Below are 22255 nucleotides of genomic sequence, written 5' to 3'. Positions count from 1 at the left end.
CTATTTTATTTCTGTTTGTTTACTTTTATTGCATTTTGCTCAGCTTCAGTAGTGAAACAGGATTGGTCAGTTTCACCTTGTTTATAGACAATTTCACTTTCTGTTTTTTTCAGGCACCAAATCAAGACATTCTAACTGGTGTTTCCAGCACTGCAGGGGAAAGGAAAAAAATAATTTAAAATTTACAAAAACATTTGAGAAATATTAGAGGCTTGATTTTCTAGGTCCTTGCATATTTAGGCCTAGGCAGTGCCAGTTCCTCAGGCCTCTTAGGGTAGCTTTCTGCTGATCTACCAGTGCAAAGCTGCCCAGAAGTCAGTTTATCCAGCCAGTGAAAGATTCCCCACATATTAATCGCTCTGCTGGTACACAGCTGCTGCATCCCACTTCTCCCATCTCCTGGTGTAAAGGGTAGGTCCTACACCACCACCCTTTCTATACCCTGGTCCTCCCCCATTGCCGAAGTGACACCTGGGGTAGGCAGTATAGTTTAGAACAGCCTCGAGGCTGCTCTGTTCTGCTCTGGGGACCAACCCGGCACAGAACCAACCTCAAGATCAAGGACACACAATAGGCTCCTTCATGCTGTGACTCCTTAGCTGTGCCCAGCATCTTGTGGAGGCAGTTGAAAATCTAGCCCTACCATTCTGAGCTGATAGCATTTCAGACCCACTTTGCGCTGGTGTAAGAGACAATACAAGACAGTGGAGAATTAGGCCGTTGAGTTCAAATTACTTGACTCTGCCCCTTTAAATTTACAACCCCTAATTTTGGGTTTTGGATCAGTACCCTTTTCATGCACTCACCCCCACTCCTCCTTCAATCATCTACCCTTTAAAGAGAGAGCCTGAACCAAGGTAGGGAACCGGAGCGGATCATCCATCCATCCAAAAAAGAAAAAATTAAAAAGGAGGAGAGAAAACAGCTGGGGGGGGAGGGGAGAAATCCTTCACATAATTGCACCTTTAAAACACAACATCACAGCCTTCTTGAAAGGCAAGGGCTTATGCCAACTACATCCAAGTTCAGATCCCAAAGGGAAAAGATCATACACACAAGGGGATCCTGAAATGATACTCCCTTTTCAAAGAGAAACAAACATGCACTGTGAGCAATTTGACAATCATGCTTGCAAATCACAAGGGAAAGAAATACAGCACAGGGGTAATTTGACAGGAGCAAGATATATTGTGGATGCACACGAGAACCTGCAGGGAAAGGGAAGTGTGCAGGCCCCGAGCCAAGAGAAAAGGGGGAAATGTGCATGAAGTATGTGGGGCTCCAAAGGGAAAAGGATAGGAACGAGGGAATCCTCAGGGAGAGAGACAGGAGCACATAGGAGCTCACGGGAAAGTGCCTGCATGGGGGATATGCAAAGTGAAAGGAAAGCAAGCAAAATTCAGGGGAAAAGGGTGCTTAACAGCAACTGCTTGATTAAAACATCCAATCTTGATTTAAAATCAAGATGTATGTATAAGAGAAACCAAGAGCAGAGCTTTCTATGAATGCACACAAGAACTAATTTTACTTTCAGAGTTGCCACTGCTTATATCTCACCGATACATTTATTCATCCTTCCGAAGCATAACAAATAAAAGAGTTTTCATCCCCTGAGGCAGTGAATTATGCATACCAGGGAAACTCGAATGAAACTTTGGCACACTAAGTAACAAAACAAAACAAAAAAATCAAGTGTGCACAGCAATAGGAAAACAGAGAGGGCAGCAAACGCAGAAAAACACAGAACTACTTCTCATCTGGGGCTTGTTAAATGCTGCGAGACAGGCCTGGAATGTTGATGGATTGCTTCTTAGCATGTGGTGCCATGCTTTTAGTGCCCATCAAAGCTGACAGTTTGTTTGCCCACTTCCAAAGGGAAATGCGCTAGTATTGACTAAAGATGCAAACTTACGATGGCCCTGTGGAAGTTGACGGCATGCGCGGTGCCTGCAGGGCAATGGAGTTGTGGCTTATGTTGTGTTTTCTTAATCAGAATAAATGTCAGGGCCCCAAGTGGCCTGAGACCCATCTCGCTTTCAAAAGGCTTTGTGACAGTCACAGGGCGGCTGGTCCTTTTAAAGAGAGGGGGTCTCAGCCACCTGTGAGGTAGGAAGCCCATTCTGCAGATACAGAGTGGTGTGTGTTGGAAACACCAATGGCTCAGCCCACTCCACCCCAGTACGGGGAGAGCTGAAATACTAATGAGCATTCACAGAACAATTTTACATTTTCAAACTGCTGTACAAATACTAGCCAAAACGGAATCCACCTTGCAGGAGCCCAGAAAAAATGGGAAAGCAACTATTATTGGCCTCATTTTACAGAAGGGGAAACTAAGGCAAAAAACGTGGCACAGCTAGGACCGAAACCCAGAAGTTCCTGGATTACATCCTAAATCCCAAACCATTAGGCCAGCGATTTGCAAGGGTTTTTTTTTTTCATAACGGGGACCACACCCCCAAAAAATCGTCTCCTGGATTCTCTCCACTCTCATTCACATAACATCCCCAGGGCAACTGCAGCGATGGTTCACATGGAAAAGCAACATGAGGAAAGTAGTTAGTGTACGTGGAGCTTCTTTTAATATAATGTAGCAGCTGGAAACAAAGAGGAGCACTCCTCCCCCTGTGAACAGACAGCTCTCCACAGACTCCATTCCACCAAGCACCAGTGGTCCATGGACCACAGTCTGAGAACTGATGCATTAGCCCATGCTGTCTTATAAACAGAAGAACACTGTAAGACTAAGAAACAGACAAAGCTTCCTCCCTAAGTGGCCACTGAATAAACACTATCTCCCCAGTTCGCAGCTCTTTTGCATTACTGCCATCGCCACTCCTTTGTGTACACACATGCTGTTACTTAAATTACTTCCATGTTTTCATTACTCGCCCTCTGTGCTATGTGTATTGAAACTCCTGCAAGCATGCTGAAGACGTATTTGTAAGCACAACTGCAGATGTGGTTTAAATTATTATGCAACAAACCTAAGTGATTTTTCAAGTCCTAATAGAGTTAGCCCTTCCTTGGGGGGGCATAAATTCAAGCACTGCTCCTCGAGATGTAAAACATTTGCACCGCTGTCGTTCACATTAATGGCTATGGATAGTATTAGAAGGGTTCAACCAATAAGAATCGATGTCAATAAATGTCACTTTCACCATGCATGCACAAACCAACAACAAAATATTTCCATTGATAGTAATAGAAATGTACAGATTGGCAAAGTAAAACAAATGCTGCTTGAGAACTTTAATAGAGTGCCGCCTAAAACTGTAGAAAACGTGTTGTAACGCTGGCATTCAATTCTGGCACCTGTGAACATTTCAGTAGAACAAAATTGAAAAAAGGCTGAAAAATAAACATTGATATTATCTGTCAAAATTATAAAACTTGAATTCCGCCAAACCTAGCTGTGTACAGGCCTTGATCCGTGGGAGTTCAAAGCAGTGTGTAGCCCTGAATACGGAACCGGGTGGTCAACTGGAATAATGTCACTGCTCTCTGTCCCGAGGCAAAAAATATGCTGGGCCAGCATCTCCACTAGCATAACTCCTCGGAGACCAGTGGAGTTATGCCAGCAGAAAACTTGGCCCACAGGCTTCATTGTATTGTTCCTGATTGCTACTGCTCTCCCCAGTTGATGGTCTCTTGGGATTGCTTTTGCTTAAGCAACAGGAGATGAAGCCAGTATAACTTCGTAGGAATAAATACCACTAAAGCACCACAGACCCTTGGCTGGTTTAAATAGTACCGTCTCTTTTTCATACATAGACGAAGCTGGCAGTACTTCCATAAGCCAATGCAAAACCTCCCGATAGGAGATACATGCTCCTCTACACGGGAAAAACCCACAGAAGGGTAAGAAAGCCTCATCTCCGGTTCAAGTCAAGTTTCAACTTGCAGAATTTCCTCCTAACCTCAAATTAACTGTATCTCTGCAAAAAAATTCTGTGTAAGCAGCCATTCAGCAACCACATGATTTTACTGTTGTGTCCTGTGACCTCGCTTCTCCTTACCTGGTCCCTGCAATGTCTGTCATCCTCTCCTATTGCAACTTGCCTTCATTTAGGGCCTGATTCTGAAACCTGGATGGTGAGCCGCACTCACTCACATGAGTAAGCCTATTGGCTTCAGGGTTTCAAGATCAAGCCTCGTAGACTGCAACCTCTTCTGGGGCAGGGACATTTGGCTGTGAAAATCATCAAAGCTTCTGCATTCTCCTCCTTTTAAACCCCCCTCCTGGCTTCTTTATGGAGACTCCAACTGGACAACGATTCGGCAGCTGGTGCACAGTCAGCCCTGTTGATTATGCTAATTGTAATCATCTTGCTGTTATTTTTTTGCTCCCCATTTATGGATTGTATCCACCTGTTCTCCCTTGCTGTATATTTAAATTACCCTTGCCCCAAAGAGCTACGTTCTTTTTGTTATGTGGGTGTCCCATGCGGAGCACAAGGGGGCTCGGATTCCTGAGGGAAGCGTCTCTGTGCTACAGAAATGCTTGATGTCACCGACTTTAGAAGGTGACGTACTCCACCCACACAGCAGCATAAAGCTGCTGAGATCCAGATCTTTGAATCTCCTGACCTTTGTATGAGTCAAATCTCAGCTTTAAGGCCGCAGTGCTGTAGGCGTTTTGTATGTCATTTCCATAGTTATTGCTTGCTTGCTTTACAAAAAAACAGCTTTATTGGATAACCGGGCAGGCAAATAAACATACTCTGATGCTAGGACCTTCCATTGGGCCCTGATTTCCAATAAAAGCCCTTGCAGTTCTCCTTGATCCATATGCAGTAAGTCAAGTCAGTGTGTGGTTTTTCTCAGTACGGTTCCACAATCATATGGCTCTACAACTGTTTGTTTGGACACACAACCATTAACAGCCAGATTGCGATACCTTTATCAATGGTTGGATTCTCTTTCGCACAACAAGCAGTCCCACCGAAGTCAACAGAACTACTTGTGGAGCAGGGTATTACTCAATGCGAGTAAAGGTATTAATATCTGGGCATAAGCATTTATTTACATTCGTGGATATCCAGATTACTGGAAATCCGCTTCATAGCAGATAAATGGCCCAAATAAATCACTTCAGTGACTTAAAAGTAACATACTCCACCCACTTGCAATATGTTATTCACAGGGTTTCTGAAGAAAATTTTCCTTGCTTTCAGTCATCATGAGTTCAGACTCCTTAAGATTCACTTTGGCTAAACCAACACAGGATCATGCATTTTCACCCAATGAAAAGAATAAGAACTCTCAGTCCAAAGGGTATTTCAAGACTATGATAAGCACCTGGAAGAAAATGGGGCTAATAATGGAAGTATTTTCTCAACCATAACTCTAGTGTAGCTAGCACAATGCTGTAATCGAGAGTAATGAAGCCATTAGCCCTGGATATAAATAGGAGTGCATTCGTTCTTCGCACACATACCTGTATTTGACAATGCCATCAAAAGCTTACAAAACAATGGGATTGAGCAGATGTGCTCAGACACACTTAGAAATGGGGTACATCATTTATCAGTCATTTAATTAATAATCTTAATTCTCACCTAAATACAAACCAGAAAAAAGCCCCAGAAGGCTCAGTGAACTTTTGAACTCCTCAGCATTGGCTAATATAAAGGACAATTCAAGATCATCTCCATATTGTACGTGGGAATGCTGAACTACCCCTGGTTTATCCTGGCTCCTTGTTAACCAAGCAGAACTTTGCAAATTGGTTATTTCTTGTGCACAAACATTGGACACCTTATGTTCTCAGCTGATTATTCTAGCCTCCTCAGGACCTTCAAAAGCACAACTGGTTCAGGGCTGCGTGAACTCAGGCAACCTGCTGCAGCACAGAGACCAACCTTTGGCAGGTTAGTCCCACTTCCAGGAGTTCCCGGCAAGGCAGAGGATTCCCCCATACAATGAGCAAGAAGAGAAAAACCCATTGTGTTCCGATCAGTTTGGGTAATTGGGCTGCTTCCTATCATTTCTGCAAAAGCGGCATCCAACACCCAGGGTAAAATTCTGCCCTTGGAAGCTTGCAGCTGGCTCCCAGCCCCTTCCCAAGAGGGCTGGGGGCATGGCCTAGTGGCAGTTGCATGTATGCACCCATGGGCAGAATCTGGTTCTCATGGTTTAGAATGTCTGATCAGATTATCCCACTCCGGCCCACAGTCTTGTGTTAAAAACAGTCAAAGGGGACCGGGGGAGGAGGGAAACAGCTCAGTTCATAAGCTGTGTACAGCTAGTAAAGAGGAACAATAAAGAAGAGGCCACATGAAAGCACTGATGTCCTTACCTTCTTTTTGGAGTGCCCTCTGTCCTCCTCTTTAGCTGCTTTGCTATTTTTCCCACCTCTGGAGAGTTTCTGCTCCCCAGACTGCTTGATGGTGATTTTGATCTCAGGTGGGCAGATATAGTTCTCCAGGTTTTTAGGTGGCTTCTTGGCTCTCTTAGTGGTCTGGATTTTCAGCTTAAGACTCCCCTCTGTAAAGTTAGCCTCCTTGATTGAAAACTCCTGCTCCTCCAGGCCATCTCCTGCCACCCATTTCTCGCTGTCGGCATTGGAAGTGGAATCCACGTCTCTCCCAGAACCCAACTCATCCTCTTCTTCTGGCTCCATCCGTTCTCCGCTCACTGGGATTCCTTTCCCAGAGCCTGAAGCAGGCAACATGGTCTCCCCCGTGCAGCTAGAAGCAGGTGGAGGCTTTACAGAGGCAACAGCAGCCGGCAAGAAATCTGCCTCACCTCCCCTTTGTCGGGAGCTGCTTAGGGTCTCCCTTGCCTCCATGGCAATCCCACAATGCACTGGAGTTTTATAAGAGGGGAAGGGGGAAGGGGAACGTGATGAGGAGAAAAGGAGGGGGAGTGGAGAACCCAAGGAACTGAATGGTAACTGTTTGTAAAATTTAGAGTCCCGATAGTCCGGACGCTGGAAGTCGCTCAGAAGTGATCAAAGCTGCAACTGTTGAAAGAAGAGAGAAGGAAAAGGAAGTCAACCCTCACGCATGTATCAAAGTGCAATTGTGAGACTGACTGAAACAGAACACTACTGGGCTTCCCCAACATGGATCCAAACCAGCAAAGCACTGCGCGCCTGCTGCATGGTGCTGAGCACCTTGACGACACTCAGCACCAGCCAGAACTGGGGCCTGAAATACTAAGGGACAGCCAACCAACAAACGATGACAACGTGCACCTCAGTGAGATCGACGGGATAATTAAACACACACACACACACACACACACACGCAGGTAAACATATGTCCATCTACACACAACTTCACTTGCTTGGATTTGGGATTCATCTGCATTAGATCAAGCTGGAAATGCACCAGAAGTGCAGTTCCACCGCTGTTTAGGGTGCTGGGAGAAACACTGAGGCCAACGTTTTCAAAAGTGACTAGTAATTTCACATACCTCTGTTTTTGGATGTCCAACTTGAGAGGGCTGATTTTCCAAAAGCCCCCACCCTTTGAAAAATAGGCCCCTTTTAAGGTGCCTCAAGTTGGAAACTCAAAAAAATGGACGCACCCATTGTCTGATCCCTTTTGAAAATTTTGACCTGAATGTACAGGAGAAGCTACGGAGTTTCAAAATAGATAAAGCAAAAAATATGCATGGTTCATGTACAGTTATAAAGACCCAGGCAAACACCAAGCATCCAGTGAACCGTATTCTTGGGAACTAGTTACATACAAAATCTTAAATCAAATGAGGATTTCCCAACCCGTCCCTTGTAGCAACAAACTGTAGAGACAACACTGGGATATAGCAGTGTGGCCAGTCATCGGTACAACATGCCATCTTGTATGTTTCGCTGTACCAGCTTGTCATTCTAGAACATAGCTCGGCATCAGAAATCGTACAAACTCTCCTGTGGGGACCGCAGTTTGCATGGCTCTCTACTTCCCACTTTTTAAAGTCCTTCAGATGACCTTAAAGTTCAGGGAAAATGCTATTGGGCACCCTTTTCTCAGATTTCCCCTGGAGTAGGGCCAGAGGTCAATGGTTTAAACTTGGCCTGCGAGGGTAGCGGTGAAAAGTCTTTGCCGTACTACAGCTAAATACTGTGGTGACCTGAGTACTGTTCCTAGTAGACCGATATCCACATGAAAGCACCATAAATAACACTAGCTGGCTTCTTTTTTGGCAAAGAAACTAAGAACCGAGCAACTCACAGAGACTGAACGATCAGGTAGCCCTAGAAGTGGTTTCTCCAGCTCATGATAGAGGTACGTTGGCAAAGCACATGGAGAAGCTGGTGCTCAAGTTGCATCTCTTCTGTGGATAAAGACAAGGCTTCAATGGCCAGAACTGTTAGGCCCACACCTCACATAATCACTACGGTAAATGGTATCCCGCTTATGCAATGGGGATAACACCACCTCGCTCAAAGGGGGTGTCAGGAGAATTAGTTAGTTAATGCCTGTATGCTGCTCTGAACATGGGAAGGTTTCGCTGAATGCTAACAAATACAATTATTATTTTAAATAAGGGACATGTCACTTGCCTGATTGTTTTGATTATGCAGGTGTAACACACTCTTGGAGATTGCCAGCTCCTAAAATGCTGGACTGAGACTCCAGGGGGGTCTTACCATAACTATAGTGGCCACCAGAGTCCTCTGACACCATTTCCAAGCATGCTTGGAGACAGGGGTTGGGTGAGAGGGATTAGAAACTCCTGCTGAGGCCAACAGGCTTCTGCATGGGGTGATTTGGACGAGCTGTTTGCTGGGGCAAGGATGAGCCAGGGCTGCTCAGCCCCTCAGTGGAAGGGTGCAGCCTGACCCAGAGATACAGAAACTAGGCTTAGCTTCAGCGTTGGGAGCGGAGAGAGAAGCAGAACAGAGCAGGGAGCCTCTGATTTACTCCCCCTCCCCAGTGCCACAAAGGGGTCTTTGAATCACTGCAAGAAAGTCGCATGGATCAGGTAGTACCAACTCCACAGAGATCAGCAGCCAGACTGGCAGAGATCCAAACCGGCACTAGCTACCAAGAGCCAGCTGAGACCCCCACAGGACTGAAGACCCAGGAGAGGAGCATGGCCCACTATGACAGACAGCTGGGCAGCAGCCGCTTAGCCAGCCCTGTCATGCCAGCCCTAATTGAAGAGGTAGATTGGAGCTAGGCTAGGGACACGTGCACCTGATTGGTGAAGGGGAAACAGCTGGGTGCCTGATTAACCCGGGCTATAAGCAGGCCCAGGGGAAGGCAATGGGAAGAAAGAGAAGCAGGGGAGCAAAAGGGGAGCAGAGGCTCTGCCTGCCCAGCTGCTGACGCTCCTCAGACAGCCAGCCGGACTCCATAGGTTAAGAAGGTGGTGGGACTGCACACTGTAAATAAATTGCACTGGATTGCTGAAGAAGAGGGTCTCGGAGTCATTTGTGACAGAGAGGGTGGCCAAAGCGGAGGGGTGGCAGCAGAGAACCCTTACACTCACCCAGGCGAAGACACTGTTAGAGAGCCCTTTTCTTTCTGTTTATGCCAGCCAACGCTCTCAGCACTACAGCACTCGCCTCCAAACTCAGCATCTGCCTGGGGAGGTGCCAGGGAAGGAGCTGGGCCTTGGGAAGAGCTGGAAGTGATGGGAGGTGGGAAATGTGATGCTATTAGTTAACTCTAACCTTTTCCTTCCCCAGATCCCATCTTCCGGCTCCCAATAAAGCTCCCCTTTGCTAGGTTGCTATTTTGGGGTGTGTCATTTCTTCACTGGGGTTTGTGTTGAGGTGCTTTACTGTTCCTTGTGTACTGCGTTTTATACTTCTTGCCAGCTGGGGGAGCAATACTGTGACTTGGGCATGATGAAGAACCACCCTGGGTGGCGGCACCAGGCTTCCCAAAAATAATGGCACCCAGAACCCAACCCCATGAAGAGACGGGAGAAGCCTCTGCCCGTATCAAGCATCACGGAGGAGGTCTGAGCCAGACCTCAGGAGAAGGGCTACACATGTAACTGTTCCCCCTAGTTAATTTCCCTGGCCCCTTGCTATGCTTTATGCCCAAATAGGTGATGGCATCAGGGTCAGGGGTACCTTCCATTTCCATCCAGGCCAATCAAATAAAACTCCTTATTTATCTGACGTTGTGCATTGTTAATTTCCTTACAGAGGGACACAAGGTCCACACGCACTGAATACCGAAATAAACACAAGGTGGTAAAGATCTGCGGTGCAGCATTCCAGCAAGTTACAGCTTGCATACATCTGCAATGGGCACTCTGCACTGTGCTTCCGCCTGCAGGCCGTTAGCCCTTTCCTCTGCTGGTAGAAAGAGTAAGCGGTTTCTCGCAGAGAATGACTATTCAAACAAGCAGGGCACCAGCATGTGCCAATTAGGCAGAGACACAACTACAGCATCCAACCCATCGACAAAAAGTTAAAGTTGAACATCATTTCAAAACAGGGCCCGGAATAAAACCCTGAACCCACCCTCTGGGAAGTTCATATAAGGAGTTGAATTTCTGTCTATAAAGGGTTGATCAAAATCTAAGTTCCTAATGCAAATTGTGGAGCTCAATGGGCATAAATTATGTCAGAATTAGGCCTAAGAATCTTGGCTTCATCTTGTGTTAAAATCTGCAAACCATGATATCAGCAGACCTGCAGCAATAAACAAACAATGATGCGCTATATCTCTGTACAAGAATTAAATGGGTCATTGTTTAAGGTAGCTCATTGTTCTTCTTCAGGGTTAATAGTTAAATGACTTGGGTCAGACATCACACTTGTCTTTCTTGTTTGGGCAGACTACACAAGCTTTGACTAGTTAGGAAACCTCAGTTCAACCTTCTGAATAAGCAGTCTCCTGGGTAGTTCCCACCTCTGTTCCTTTCCTTAGGCATGCCAGTGCTGTGGGAACTATTTCAAACTTTAAAGCACGAGGCATGAAGACAGCACTAGACATGCTAATGGGCGATACCACAGGAGTAAGTCACTCACAGTAGGAGCAATGTTATTTCTTCCAAAGTGACAATACCCTTTTGTTAGCGTATCCCTAAAGCCTCACCCACAAAGATACTAGGCTATGGGCATCTTCAGAGGTGAAGAAAATAAGATTAGGGATCAGTAAGAAAAGATTTAGACAACTTCTGCTTTCTTCGTAGTTATAAAGTCAAACTCCAAACCACATCCTGGATCCAATCACTGGGAAAGTCTGGCCCCTCATATTGTGGCTTGGCTCTGTCTCTAGTCATTTGCATCATCACATGGCTCTGATGTACCAGATATCACCTGGGGCTGCAAGTCAAAGTACCAAAATAATGCAAGAAAGGTTCTTCTAGCCCAACTGGCTATGTGCAGAGCTGGAAAGCTTATTTACCAGAAGATTTCCAACTCTATTTTATAGGTCCGAGTTCTATCTTTTAAATGTTAATCTAAACTAACCCTCCAGATCTTTTGAAGTTCACAGTGTTAGATGATGGTCAATAACCTACTACCCGTGCACCACATCCTCAGAAATAATTTCCCAGCAGACTGTGTAACCACAAGCAAGTCTTGATTTTGAGGAAGGACAATTCACAGGTGAATGACATGGAGTTTCACAGAACTTAAATGCAGGTGAGGGAACAAATGTTATCAGCTGATACATGGAAAAACTCCCTAATTAAGAACTAATGTAATGTGTTAAATCCTGCTTATGGATGTTCACACATCAGTTTCAATGGGATTGACATGCACATATCTAAGAGCAGGATTTGACCCTAAGGGTGGTGAGTTTAAGACCTTGTTCTGAGTCATGGATCTCCTAGACCCCTACAGCAATAAGTTATTAGCTTGTTTCCTTCTGTTGCTTCAAGCAGCTACGCGAACCCTCCAGTGTGGAAATGCCAGAACTGTGAAGTGATTAAACAGAACATTTGCTAATGACTGAAACAGCACCCACACACTATATGCTTGTGGGGGAGAAGTGCTACAGGATTTTGGATTCTACCTGCAAGGAGGTGTCAACACAACAATAACCAAATAAAGAAACCAAACAGGCACAGCCACATCCCGAATACCTGTCTTCACTAAAGATACACAAATATGCTACATAAAAACTGCTACTCTGGCTGATTTCTTGCATCTTCTAAAACACAGTGAGCTCCAGTAGATGGCTCACAAAACATTTAAAGAGAAACTCCCCTAAACCTAAACACTACAGTACACTAATTGCAATCACCACCGCAGCTACTAAAGCCTCTCTCTTTTCATCCATATAGCTCAAAGTGCCTTACAAAGAAAATAAATGCAATGATCCCTATTTACAGATGGGGAAACTGAGGCACAGACAGGGGACATCTCCTAAGGTCAGTGGTGGTGGAATCAGAATAAAGCCCAAGTCTCCTGACTCCCACTCCTGTGCTCTCACCATTGGACCACTCTTTCCCCATGTGAGATCCACTTGCTATTTAACAGGGAAAATCCATAACCCCTGAAAAAACAACAAAAGCCCAGAAGCTTCTCCATTTCACCCATTTAAAATTGCGTAATGCACTGGGGAATATACAACAGTGTTAGATGTTCATCACCTTTCATTCCAAATAAAATGCAGCTACCTCTGGGGTGGAGGCCAACAGACAACACACAGTACACCCAGGGGAAAATTTTGGAAAAGTGTCAAATAATCTTCAGCATCCAAATGAGGCAGCAGGAATTTGGGTTCAAAAGTCTCATAAGAAAGGCTCAGGCCTGGTCTACACTTTAAAGTTTTGCTGTCAGAGCTATATCAGTTGGTGTGGGAAAAAAAAAAAATCACACCCCTAGCACACATAGCTAATGCCAGCAAAAACCCTAGCGTAGATGCAGCAATAATGACAAAACAGTCCTTTCTGCAAGAATAGCTTATCTTATCTATGGAACTGGTGTACGCTGACTTGGGTTCAGAAAACTGCTGTGTAGACGTTTGGGTGTCAGGCTGGAGTTTTTATCCCCGTGTAGAGATACTCTGAATTAACTTGTCTGGTCACAATACCCTGAAAAGAGCTATCTGGTATTGGCAGGGAACTGGAAAAGAAAACAGGACTGCTCTTTGCTAAGGGTTCGACAACAAACATCCCTCGGCCCTACACCTGTGTTAGGCCTCTTACCTCCATCACAGGAACCAGGGGGAGAAAGACTTTCCCTTCACGCTAAACCAACCAAAAGAATCAATAAATAAGGGATTGTAGACGTCTCAGTGATGTCATTTGGATACAATTCTCCAAAGTCTGACAAATAATCTGGTTGGTTTTTGTTTGTTTGTTTGAATATAGCTGAGAGGCTCCTGCATTCCTAGGGAGGTGCTTTTAAATATTTTGTATATCTAAACAAACACAGAAATGAAAGGTCAAATCCTCAGGAGATAGAAATAAGGTATAGTTCCATAGAAGCCAGTGAAGTACGATTGTTGGACAAGAATCTGGCCAACAAGCAATAAATTTAATCTTCACTTGTTTTCACGGGACACTTACAGTCTAAAATCTAACACTGTTCTGAACGTTTTGTCATTTTATCGGTGCTCAGTAAAGTGGTTGGCGAATATGAATCAGGATGTCCCATGATGGTAAAATGTCAGAAAGGAGGAGGATGGACTAGGTAACCCACTCTCTAGAGGTATCTTGCTACTGTGTGATTCTGCAGATAGCCCTACACACACACACACACACACACAGAGATAAAGAGACAAACATAAATGAAGGTCCATGCATATCCATAATTATGCAGGCAGGTCAGTATGTGTATTAAACATGTGTATCTGTTTTTGCAACATAGAGACATTAAGTGGTAGATTATGGAATCATATTTTATTCCATAATGAGGTTTGAGACACTATAATTAGATCAGATCGGTACCTTTCTATGTAAATAACTATCTATCGTAGAGGACCACTGAAGGGAGGGTCGACTGAATGATGAAACCACTGACACTATGCTAAATCACAAGGCCAGGGCCCATAAAAGACATACTGCCTTTGCATATGCCAGTAAGTATGCCCAAGTTGAGGTTCTGAGTCCGCACAGCAGTGGGCATGCAGGAGTCCCCAGTTTGCACATGTGCATCGAAGACTGGATGTGTCTAAGCGGGATGCATTTAAAATTACACAAGCACTTTCTCATGCGCAGAGTTGAGACCCAGTGATTATTTGCAAATGCATCCTTCCCTCCTCCCACACACTCAACCACACAGGACTGGCTTCCACGCAGAGTGATGTGTCTCACCCCCCACTAGCAAGCCATCAAGCGCCACCCAAGCTTGGATCTGGAGAGTTGGCTGGGTGTGGATTCAGCTAGTCGCTGCATCATGACTCCTCAAAGGCTGATCTTTCCCTGTCTAATTGCTTCTCCACACCTGTATCCATTGAGGAGGAGGGAGGCAAGACAAGGCAAGACAGACTCAGCATTACCATAGTTAGAGACCAAATTTATCACAAACCCTCAATTACTTCCCTGTAACTGTTGTCTTCAGTGAAGTTTGACAGACGCAGCTTGGGGCAGAATTGTGCTCCATGTAGACACGCATGAGGGCAGATTTAAAATTATCCTTTCGTCTTTAATATTCAGATTGTCAGACATTTGTGTGCTTAGCGGTGCCAACTTTCAGTTACATCACTGCCATTTCTTGCGTAAAATTTCCTGAGTTGTTCTTTTAATTAAAAAAAAGAATTTCCCAGGTCTGTAACTAACAAGTATCTATATGTCGAGGCACAAGAAAACCTGTAAATATCATTAAATACACACGTGAAAACTTACAAGACGCTCGTTAGGCAAGGGCAGGCTATGGTCCATTGGTACCGCAGCCGAAGTACAAATATGGTGTAAAGGTGCTAGAATGTGCCAATCCCAAATCATTGGAAGATTCTCATTAATCTCAATAAGTATTTTATTAAGTCCTAAATGAATATGAACTAAAATGGTTCCAGAGACTGCTGATTGAGACAGTTCACGTTAACAGGCTGCATAGTGTGCCGCACAGCAAAGCCTTGATTCACAATAAACCAACTTTTCTTCAAACTTAGCTTGATTTTTAGGACCCAGTGAGATCCGCTAGCCATGCTCAGCTGGTGTAAAATCAGGGCCGTTGTCGTGAATTTCTGAACATTTCAATTTGGCAAGTTTTAGGTGGGCTGCCACTTGCACTACGCAGAAGGGATCAGTTGGGTAACTCTAAGTGCATGTCAATGGGCTTGAAGTTTTCTATCGGGTATTCTCAGCGTGCAGTTTTCAAATGGTCACAACACGGGTGACTCAAATCCTTTTTCTCTCACATCAGGCCAAAGCAGAAGTTCTCAACGAGCACTAAACTCCTACCAATGTGTCGGTTCAAATTCCGCCTGTTGCCCAGTCTAAAAGTGTGTGGTTAGAAATAATTCAAAAGGTAAAGGTGATCCCCCACCCCCCACCACACACACCCCTTTTCTGAATCAATTAAATGGCAACTGACAAGTGGAGGGAATTTGCTTAACCTTCCCTTCCCTCCCCAAAAAAACTCCACCATCAACCAAAAAGAAAACTTGAAATTGTTCAATGCAAAATGTGAAAGTTACATATGCGTACGTGGGTTAATAACTGAAACCATTTAACACTAATAGGTTCCATCTATAATAGTTTGACCAGGTGCCCACAAAAATACTTTCCACGTATACAGCCCTATTCATCTGAGGACCTCAAAGCACTTATCAAATGTACTTAATTAAGCCTCACAACTTTGCTGATCCCTTATGGAAAAATACTAAAGCATTTAATAGACTGTTATAGCCTTGGTGTTGAATTTTGTTATATTCCTGCTACAGATTTCTATAGGAAAAAGCACACAGGAAGGATTTCACTGTCTAGCAAATTAATAGGATTCCAGAGTAATTTCTACAGAAGTCAGTTAAATTTATTGAGGCCAAGAAGTTCAGGCATCTCTCCATTTGATATAGATGTAAGATAACAAAATCATAAATAAATTAATAGTAGCAGGTTGGTTTTAACATCCAACTATTACTTTACCACAACTTGACGCAATGGCAAATAATTTTTTGTGGTTTATACCACTATCCTCCACGGTGCTGGTTGGATGGCATGGGATATGAAGCAAACCTAGCTCCAATCCAAAAGGAGCTCAATCCATTTTCCCAAAAGGGGAAATGGTCTCTTTTGCCCACATACTAGATGATAAACAGAATCTCCCTCTCCCAACTTCTCGCCATACTTCCCCAGTTTGTGGAAGACATGCTGTATCATTCCCAAGCTTTTACCCAGTTTAACTAATGTTGCTCTGTTCATTCTCCACATCCAATTAAATGAGATTGCAGAATCCAAACAGCATGTTGGGGAGCCCTGCTTCTTCACAGCATCCTGCAGATTTCTAAGCAGGTCAGAATATGCAACAAACTTTTGAAGCAATGTCAAGAGAGAGCTCCTCCATTCTTAAAAAAAAGAAGAGCTAAATCCAAAGCTTTGAGCCTGTCTTATGTGCAGTTGTGTTAACAATGCACATTTGCAATTTGGTCATGTGTCTGAATCAAATTGGAAAACGGGCCCAAGACAGAAAATCTGGATCCACTTTCAGATCAGACAGCACCTCAAAGCTGAGAGTTCTGGATCCAAAATTTTGACTCAGGACCATCTCTTATCAAGATGGCAATTTTCTAAAAGAGTAATTTTATTTCCTCCATGGTATTTTAGGGGAAGAGCAACCTGATGACATTCTAAGGTGGAAAGAAGAAAGTGACAGTACTAGAATCAGAAAGCCAGCAGCAAGGCATTGCAGGTGCTTCCCTCAAAACGTTCTCCCTACACATTAATCCACACACTCCTGATATTCTGTTAACGGGCTTTTCCAGACTCCAATTTGAGACTGATTTCAACTCAGGTCTTCAGACAGAGAACGCTGATACACTAACTGTCCTAATGAGCAATGTGTAAAACTAAGGGCTAGATTTTCAGATGACTTTCACCTAGCCTTTAACTGTGTGGGTAGAGATTTTGCTAATGTACCTATTTGCATTATCCTCCATTTGTGTGTCTAACTGCTGCATAGGCATGTGCCATATTATATACACAAAGAAAGGCCACCTTGTAATAGTCTGGCCGTAAGTTTTATTATTTTACCCTGGTGCACATCATTGATTTTAAAACGTAGCACACTTTTGTGCAACTTTTTGCCTTGCCTTCAAAATGCACTCGGATGCAGAAGTCTTTGAAGCTGCCCTCCTTACAAAAATTGGCTAAACTCTGGTGATGTCATTATTCTAAGGGGAATTGAGGGAGATCATCTGGGCATACTGATCATAATCACTCATCAATTCATTGGGAGAAATATCAGTTCCACCACAGTAATCCTTTGGACTCCAGGACTGTGTTATGTGGTTCATTAGACAATAGTATCTCTTGCTATTGGTTAGGTCAAAAGTCAAAACTGCAGCGTAATTGCAAGTCTCCAAGCACAAGGCAATAGTTTTTCAGTCCTGGAGGGTGTTGTCCAAAGGAGAAAGAAAACAGAAGGCAAAGATTAGGTATGAGCAATTAAGCCCTACTGAGAGGGCAGAAAAGTCATTGGAATTGGGATTAGCCAAAATCTTGTAATGAAAAACAAAAGCCCTGTTGATAGCTCCTGTATGTACCTAAGAGGTGTGAGGCGGGGAAGGGAAAAGGTTGGAGGGCAGGGGAGGGGAAAAGGAACTGGGAGGGCGGGAGAAAATAGACTATAAAAGGAGATTAAATAATAAATGAAGGCAAAAATGATCTTCTTACACTGTAAAGACTTTATGGTCCATAGATGCTCAGTATTATTTTTAGTTCATTGAAAATATGAGTTATAATGAACCTGATCCTAAATGAATCAACATGTGTTAATTGAAATTATACTGAAAAACCAGACCTTAACAAAGAAACCCAATAAATTCCAAGTAGAACTAAACAGCTTAACTATTATTATTAACAATCAAAGCCATTATTTCTTCTGTTTGTCAGCACCTACTATACTTCACAGCTTTGCACAACCCAACACACCATTTCACTATATTTCAGGTAGCTCATCCTCCTAAAATGACAACATGTTAATCTAGGCTGGGTTTTTTTGGCAGGAACCAAAGAGTTCAAGCAACTTGAAATAACATCAGCAAAACATTATTTATTCCCCATCCCTAGCTGCAGAGAAAACAGAGGTTTTCTGGGCTCTCTTACTTCCCAACAGATTTCCGGTTTCAATTCAAATTTTGAGTCTGAGAGGTAAAAAAAAAATAAAATAAAGTCAAAGCTGAGAGGGAATGGAAGAGAAATTTCCATTCCCTGTGTGTTTTTCTCTTTGCATAACCATTCCAATCTCACAGCAGAGCTTGAAGTACAACTACATTGTTTGCAGAAGTTTTTTTTTAACCATGTTTCTCACTCCAGTACTAGCTACTGATTGGGAGCATTAATAGAACTGGGGACTAAGGTAACAATGTGGTTACATACAGAGAGAATGACTTGTATATTTCTTTCCATTTAAATAAAACCTTTCCTTTCTCTTCTGCAGGGTCACAGACACTTATTTCCCCAGATTTGTAGCATCATTGACAAGTACTAGAAGGACAACTACGGCATTGCTGTTGACTGCAGCTAGTTAGTTCTGTTTGTCAATTATTACCATTTGGGTCCATAACGTTAAACACAGGATTGGATTTGCCCGCAGTTCTTCACCCCTGAAATCCTCGGGTCAATATGAAAGGAATCCAATGACTCCCCTTCATAGCAGAGGACCGGCAGGATCAACATTTGACTTCCCTAGAACACTCCTTTTAATGTGACAGATGTACATATATGGCAACTGAACCCACTGCTTACCCAGTGGCATATCGGAGCCTGACTAGACTGGTGCAGAACCAATGCTGCCTACGCCGAGCCAGTCTGCTGGCTTGTTTACTCCTCGCCGGTAATGAAACACCTTCATTTTCAGTATTAAAAAAGAGCGAGAGAAAAATATTGTTTCCCCTTGCATGTCCCCCTAGTACATTTGTTTGCCACCTACTCCTCCCACTGCTCAGCTCAGATTACAGTATTACCACAGAGTGCAAGAACTGTGCCTCTGACACCAGCAAAACCAACAGACCAGAGGCAGAGGAGCCTTAACTAAAAGCAACACCCCCGGAATCGATTTTTACGCGAACTTTTCCAGAACTCAAATCTACGCCTTGCGCCCTTCTGCCTTTTACATCCTCAGCTACTTCCTCCACCCCCTGCAAACACCCTGACCTGGAGCAGCGCAGCCATCCAAACACACACAGACGCCAGCGCAATAGATCCCGAGGCATCCGGGCAGAGAGATCAACGTGTCTGGGCGATGATGCACTGAACTGTCACAGAAGCCACGAGAGAAACTGACCTGGAGACTTTTCAAGCCAGCAGCTGAGTTCTCTCTGGCTGCAAAGACATCTCCCGCACCGCCACCCACAGCCCCCGTCTGCACTGCACCCCTCACCATCAAGTCGATGTGAACTGCTGACAGGGGCTGCCCTCTCGCCACGTACCCTCATCTCCCTGGCCTCTGCTTCACAGATGGGATTGCCGCAAAGTTGCTATATAAAAAAAGAAAGAAAGACCGTCCCGCCCAGCTGAGGAAGGGAAGCTTTTGGGGCAGGCGGGTGGATCCCCGCCACTGGGGGAGATCAAACACCCGCAGCTCAGAATCCCAGCCACTGGGGGAGCGGTGGGATCTGAAACTGACAAGCGGTGTCAGTTCCCTTTGGCCGATTCCTTCCCGCGCGATGCTTGTCACTGGCCCCTCCGCCCGGTTCGCCTCCCCAGGCAAGTCCCCGGGATCCCGCGTTCGGCTCCGCGGAACTTTAGACCGGGAGGCAGAGCGGCCATGGCTTGTCCCCAGCCGCCGCTCGGCTCGCCAGAAAGCTCGTCTGACAACAGCCGATTAGCCGCCCAGCCCGAGATTAGCAGTGCCGCTTATTGGAAGCGGAAACGAATCGGAAATCCTTCTCTCAACTGCCTTTTTAGACATAAACACACACACACACACACACAGACGCGCGCGCGGGCAACACACCAGGCTGTCCCACCGTGGCCTGCTTGTTGTCTGTGTGTGTGTGTGTGTGTGGTGCTACGCACACACATGTGCACGTACATCACACACACACGCGCGCGCGGGCAACACAACAGGCTGTCCCACCGTGGCCTGCTTGTTCTGTGTGTGTGTGGTGCTCTCACACATGTGCGCGCGCGCGGGCAACACAACAGGCTGTGTGTGCTTGTTCTCTCTCCGTGTGTGTGGTGCTACGCACACACATGTGCACGTACATCACACACACACACAAACACACACGCGCGCGGTGATCACCAACACGAGGGGCCAGCAGCGGAGCCGGGAGGTGACGGGTGAGCGCAGCGAAGCTGAACTCCCAGGGCCAGGCGAGGGAACTGGTGCCACTTCGCCGGCTCCGAGCCGGGCGCTGCCGGGGGGGGGGGGGGGGGGGGGGGGGGGGTTGTTAAAGCCGGGGAAAGAGGGTGAATTTCAGCGAGTCTCGACTTTGACAGGAGCTCCTCTAACCCGCAGGCTGGGTTCACATGACAACCCACTTTCCCCGCACCTTCCCGCACGTTGCCGAGCCCCCCACACGCTTCACTCCGACTCGGCCCAGCTTTTCCTGGAGGGAGGTGAAGGTGGTGAGAGAGAATCAGGGGGTTTGGGGTTATTAATGTGGTTTGCTTCTGAAAGGAGGAAGGGGTGTGTGTGTGTGTGTGTGTGGGGGGGGGGGGGGATCCTGCGTTGTTAATTACCCCCCCCCCCCCGCTTCCTGCACACACTTGTTTGTTACTGTAAATTGCTGCTTTCATGGAAGTGCGTGTCCTTTTCAATGTCAAAATAAACCCAGATCCGCTCCGGGGGCTGGTCCGAGCGCTCCACGAACGAGGCAGAGCCGAGTAAAGGGCTTTCCATCCGTACGTGAACCGGACTGGATTTACTCCACTTTCCCACACACACCCCCCCTTCCCATCTATAGCTATTACACCATTCAGATACATGAAGAAGAAGAAAACCCCCAGGAAGGTTACAACGTTGCTCTCTAGCTCCACTTAACCTGCCGTTTACAAAGGGGAGAGGGAAAATCTGCCACCCCCCGCCCCCAATACACACACACACACTCCTGCCACCTACCCCACACCGCCACGAAAAAGGGAGGTGTGCGCGCCTGGGGGGGGGGGGGGGGATGAAACACATTATACAAACTCCCAAAAAATACACACACACACACACCCCGGAGCGATCACATTATACAAACTCCTAAAAAATACACACACACACACACCCGGAGCGATCACATTATACAAACTCCTAAAAAATAAACACACACACACACACCCAAGAGCCCGATCGCTTTACCCAGCCACAAACCCAGCCGACACGGGGGGGGGGGGGGGGGGGGAATCCAATACACACCGAATAGAAATTGACACAAATAAAGACCTTACCGCGCCATTGCAAAGTCACCAAAGGAGGGGGGAAGCCAAGCGACCTTAACTTTTGCATGCAGCCGAAAGAAAACAACCCCCCCCCCCCCCCGTGCAATCAAGATCAGCCAGAACCAGATTTCCACGCCGGCTGGTGTTTACTAACCCATCTCCCCCAAACCGGAGCGGGGCTGCTTGGCTCGGCTCCCGCAGCCCCTCGTCGGGTCGGGGCTCTTCTCCTTTCAGATCCCGGTGCCAGTCCCTCGCCAGAGTCCCCCAAGGTGTTTCTGCTCGTGCTGCGGCAAAGCCATGGCGGTGCGGCTCATCTGTCAGCGGCGGGGAGCAGACGGGCGTGCAAGAGGCGCGGAGAGGAGAGGGAGGGAGCAATCCGGGGCCGGGGGAGGGGGTTGCGAGAGGGGGAGAGAGCGAGAGAAACAGAGAAGGGAGAGAGCGAGCAGGGGGGAAAATGGCGTCTCGCAAGCCGGAGTCCCGGACTCAATCACGTTCACACGCAGAGCAGTCCCCCGCTCTTTTTCACAGGATCCGGAATAAAATGAAAAGGGAAAAGGAGCGGGGGGGAGGGGGGAGAGAGAAAGGAGGAAAAGAAAGGGGGGTGGGGGTGTGGGAAATCAATGCACCGGATCAAATCCTGGCTCCGGAATGGATGGAGCTTCGGCCGGTCTCGCTCGGTCTTTTGAAAGGGCTGATCTGCGGGGAGATGAAGCGGCTCCTTTTTTTTAGGGGTCCCCCCCTCCCCGGCTCGCCGAGAGGGGTGGCTGTAGCGTGGGGCAAGGTTTTGCTGCTCACGGCAGTTTAATCAGGGCTGGAGCTCTACCTCGGCGCTCGCGGCGGCTGGCTCCATGGC

General features: G+C 46.0%; 1 protein-coding gene across 5 annotated transcripts in view; it reads right to left on the bottom strand.

The window, feature by feature from the left end:
* Positions 1–21880, bottom strand: part of SETBP1 (SET binding protein 1) — a 309967-nt gene extending 288087 nt beyond the window's left edge. For 4 of the 5 annotated variants that reach the window (XM_067545357.1, XM_067545361.1, XM_067545360.1 and 1 more), the window contains exons 1-2: positions 21557–21880; positions 6302–6967 (exon numbers count right to left, since the gene is read on the bottom strand). In XM_067545357.1, coding sequence (XP_067401458.1) covers positions 6302–6793 — 492 coding nt within the window. In that variant the 5' untranslated portion in view covers positions 6794–6967; positions 21557–21880. Of the gene's footprint in view, positions 1–6301; positions 6968–8183; positions 8234–21556 lie in introns of those variants that run through there. The other variant, XM_067545358.1, reaches the window with a different exon arrangement.
* Positions 21881–22255: the final 375 nt, after the last annotated feature.

This window comes from Emydura macquarii, unplaced genomic scaffold (assembly GCF_026122565.2).
Source record: "Emydura macquarii macquarii isolate MOO-44397 ecotype Brisbane River unplaced genomic scaffold, CSIRO-AGI_Emac_v2 contig_1045, whole genome shotgun sequence".
Classification (NCBI taxonomy): domain Eukaryota; kingdom Metazoa; phylum Chordata; order Testudines; family Chelidae; genus Emydura; species Emydura macquarii.
Note: the sequence above shows the minus strand (reverse complement) of the source record. Positions and strands in the feature narration are given on the sequence as shown.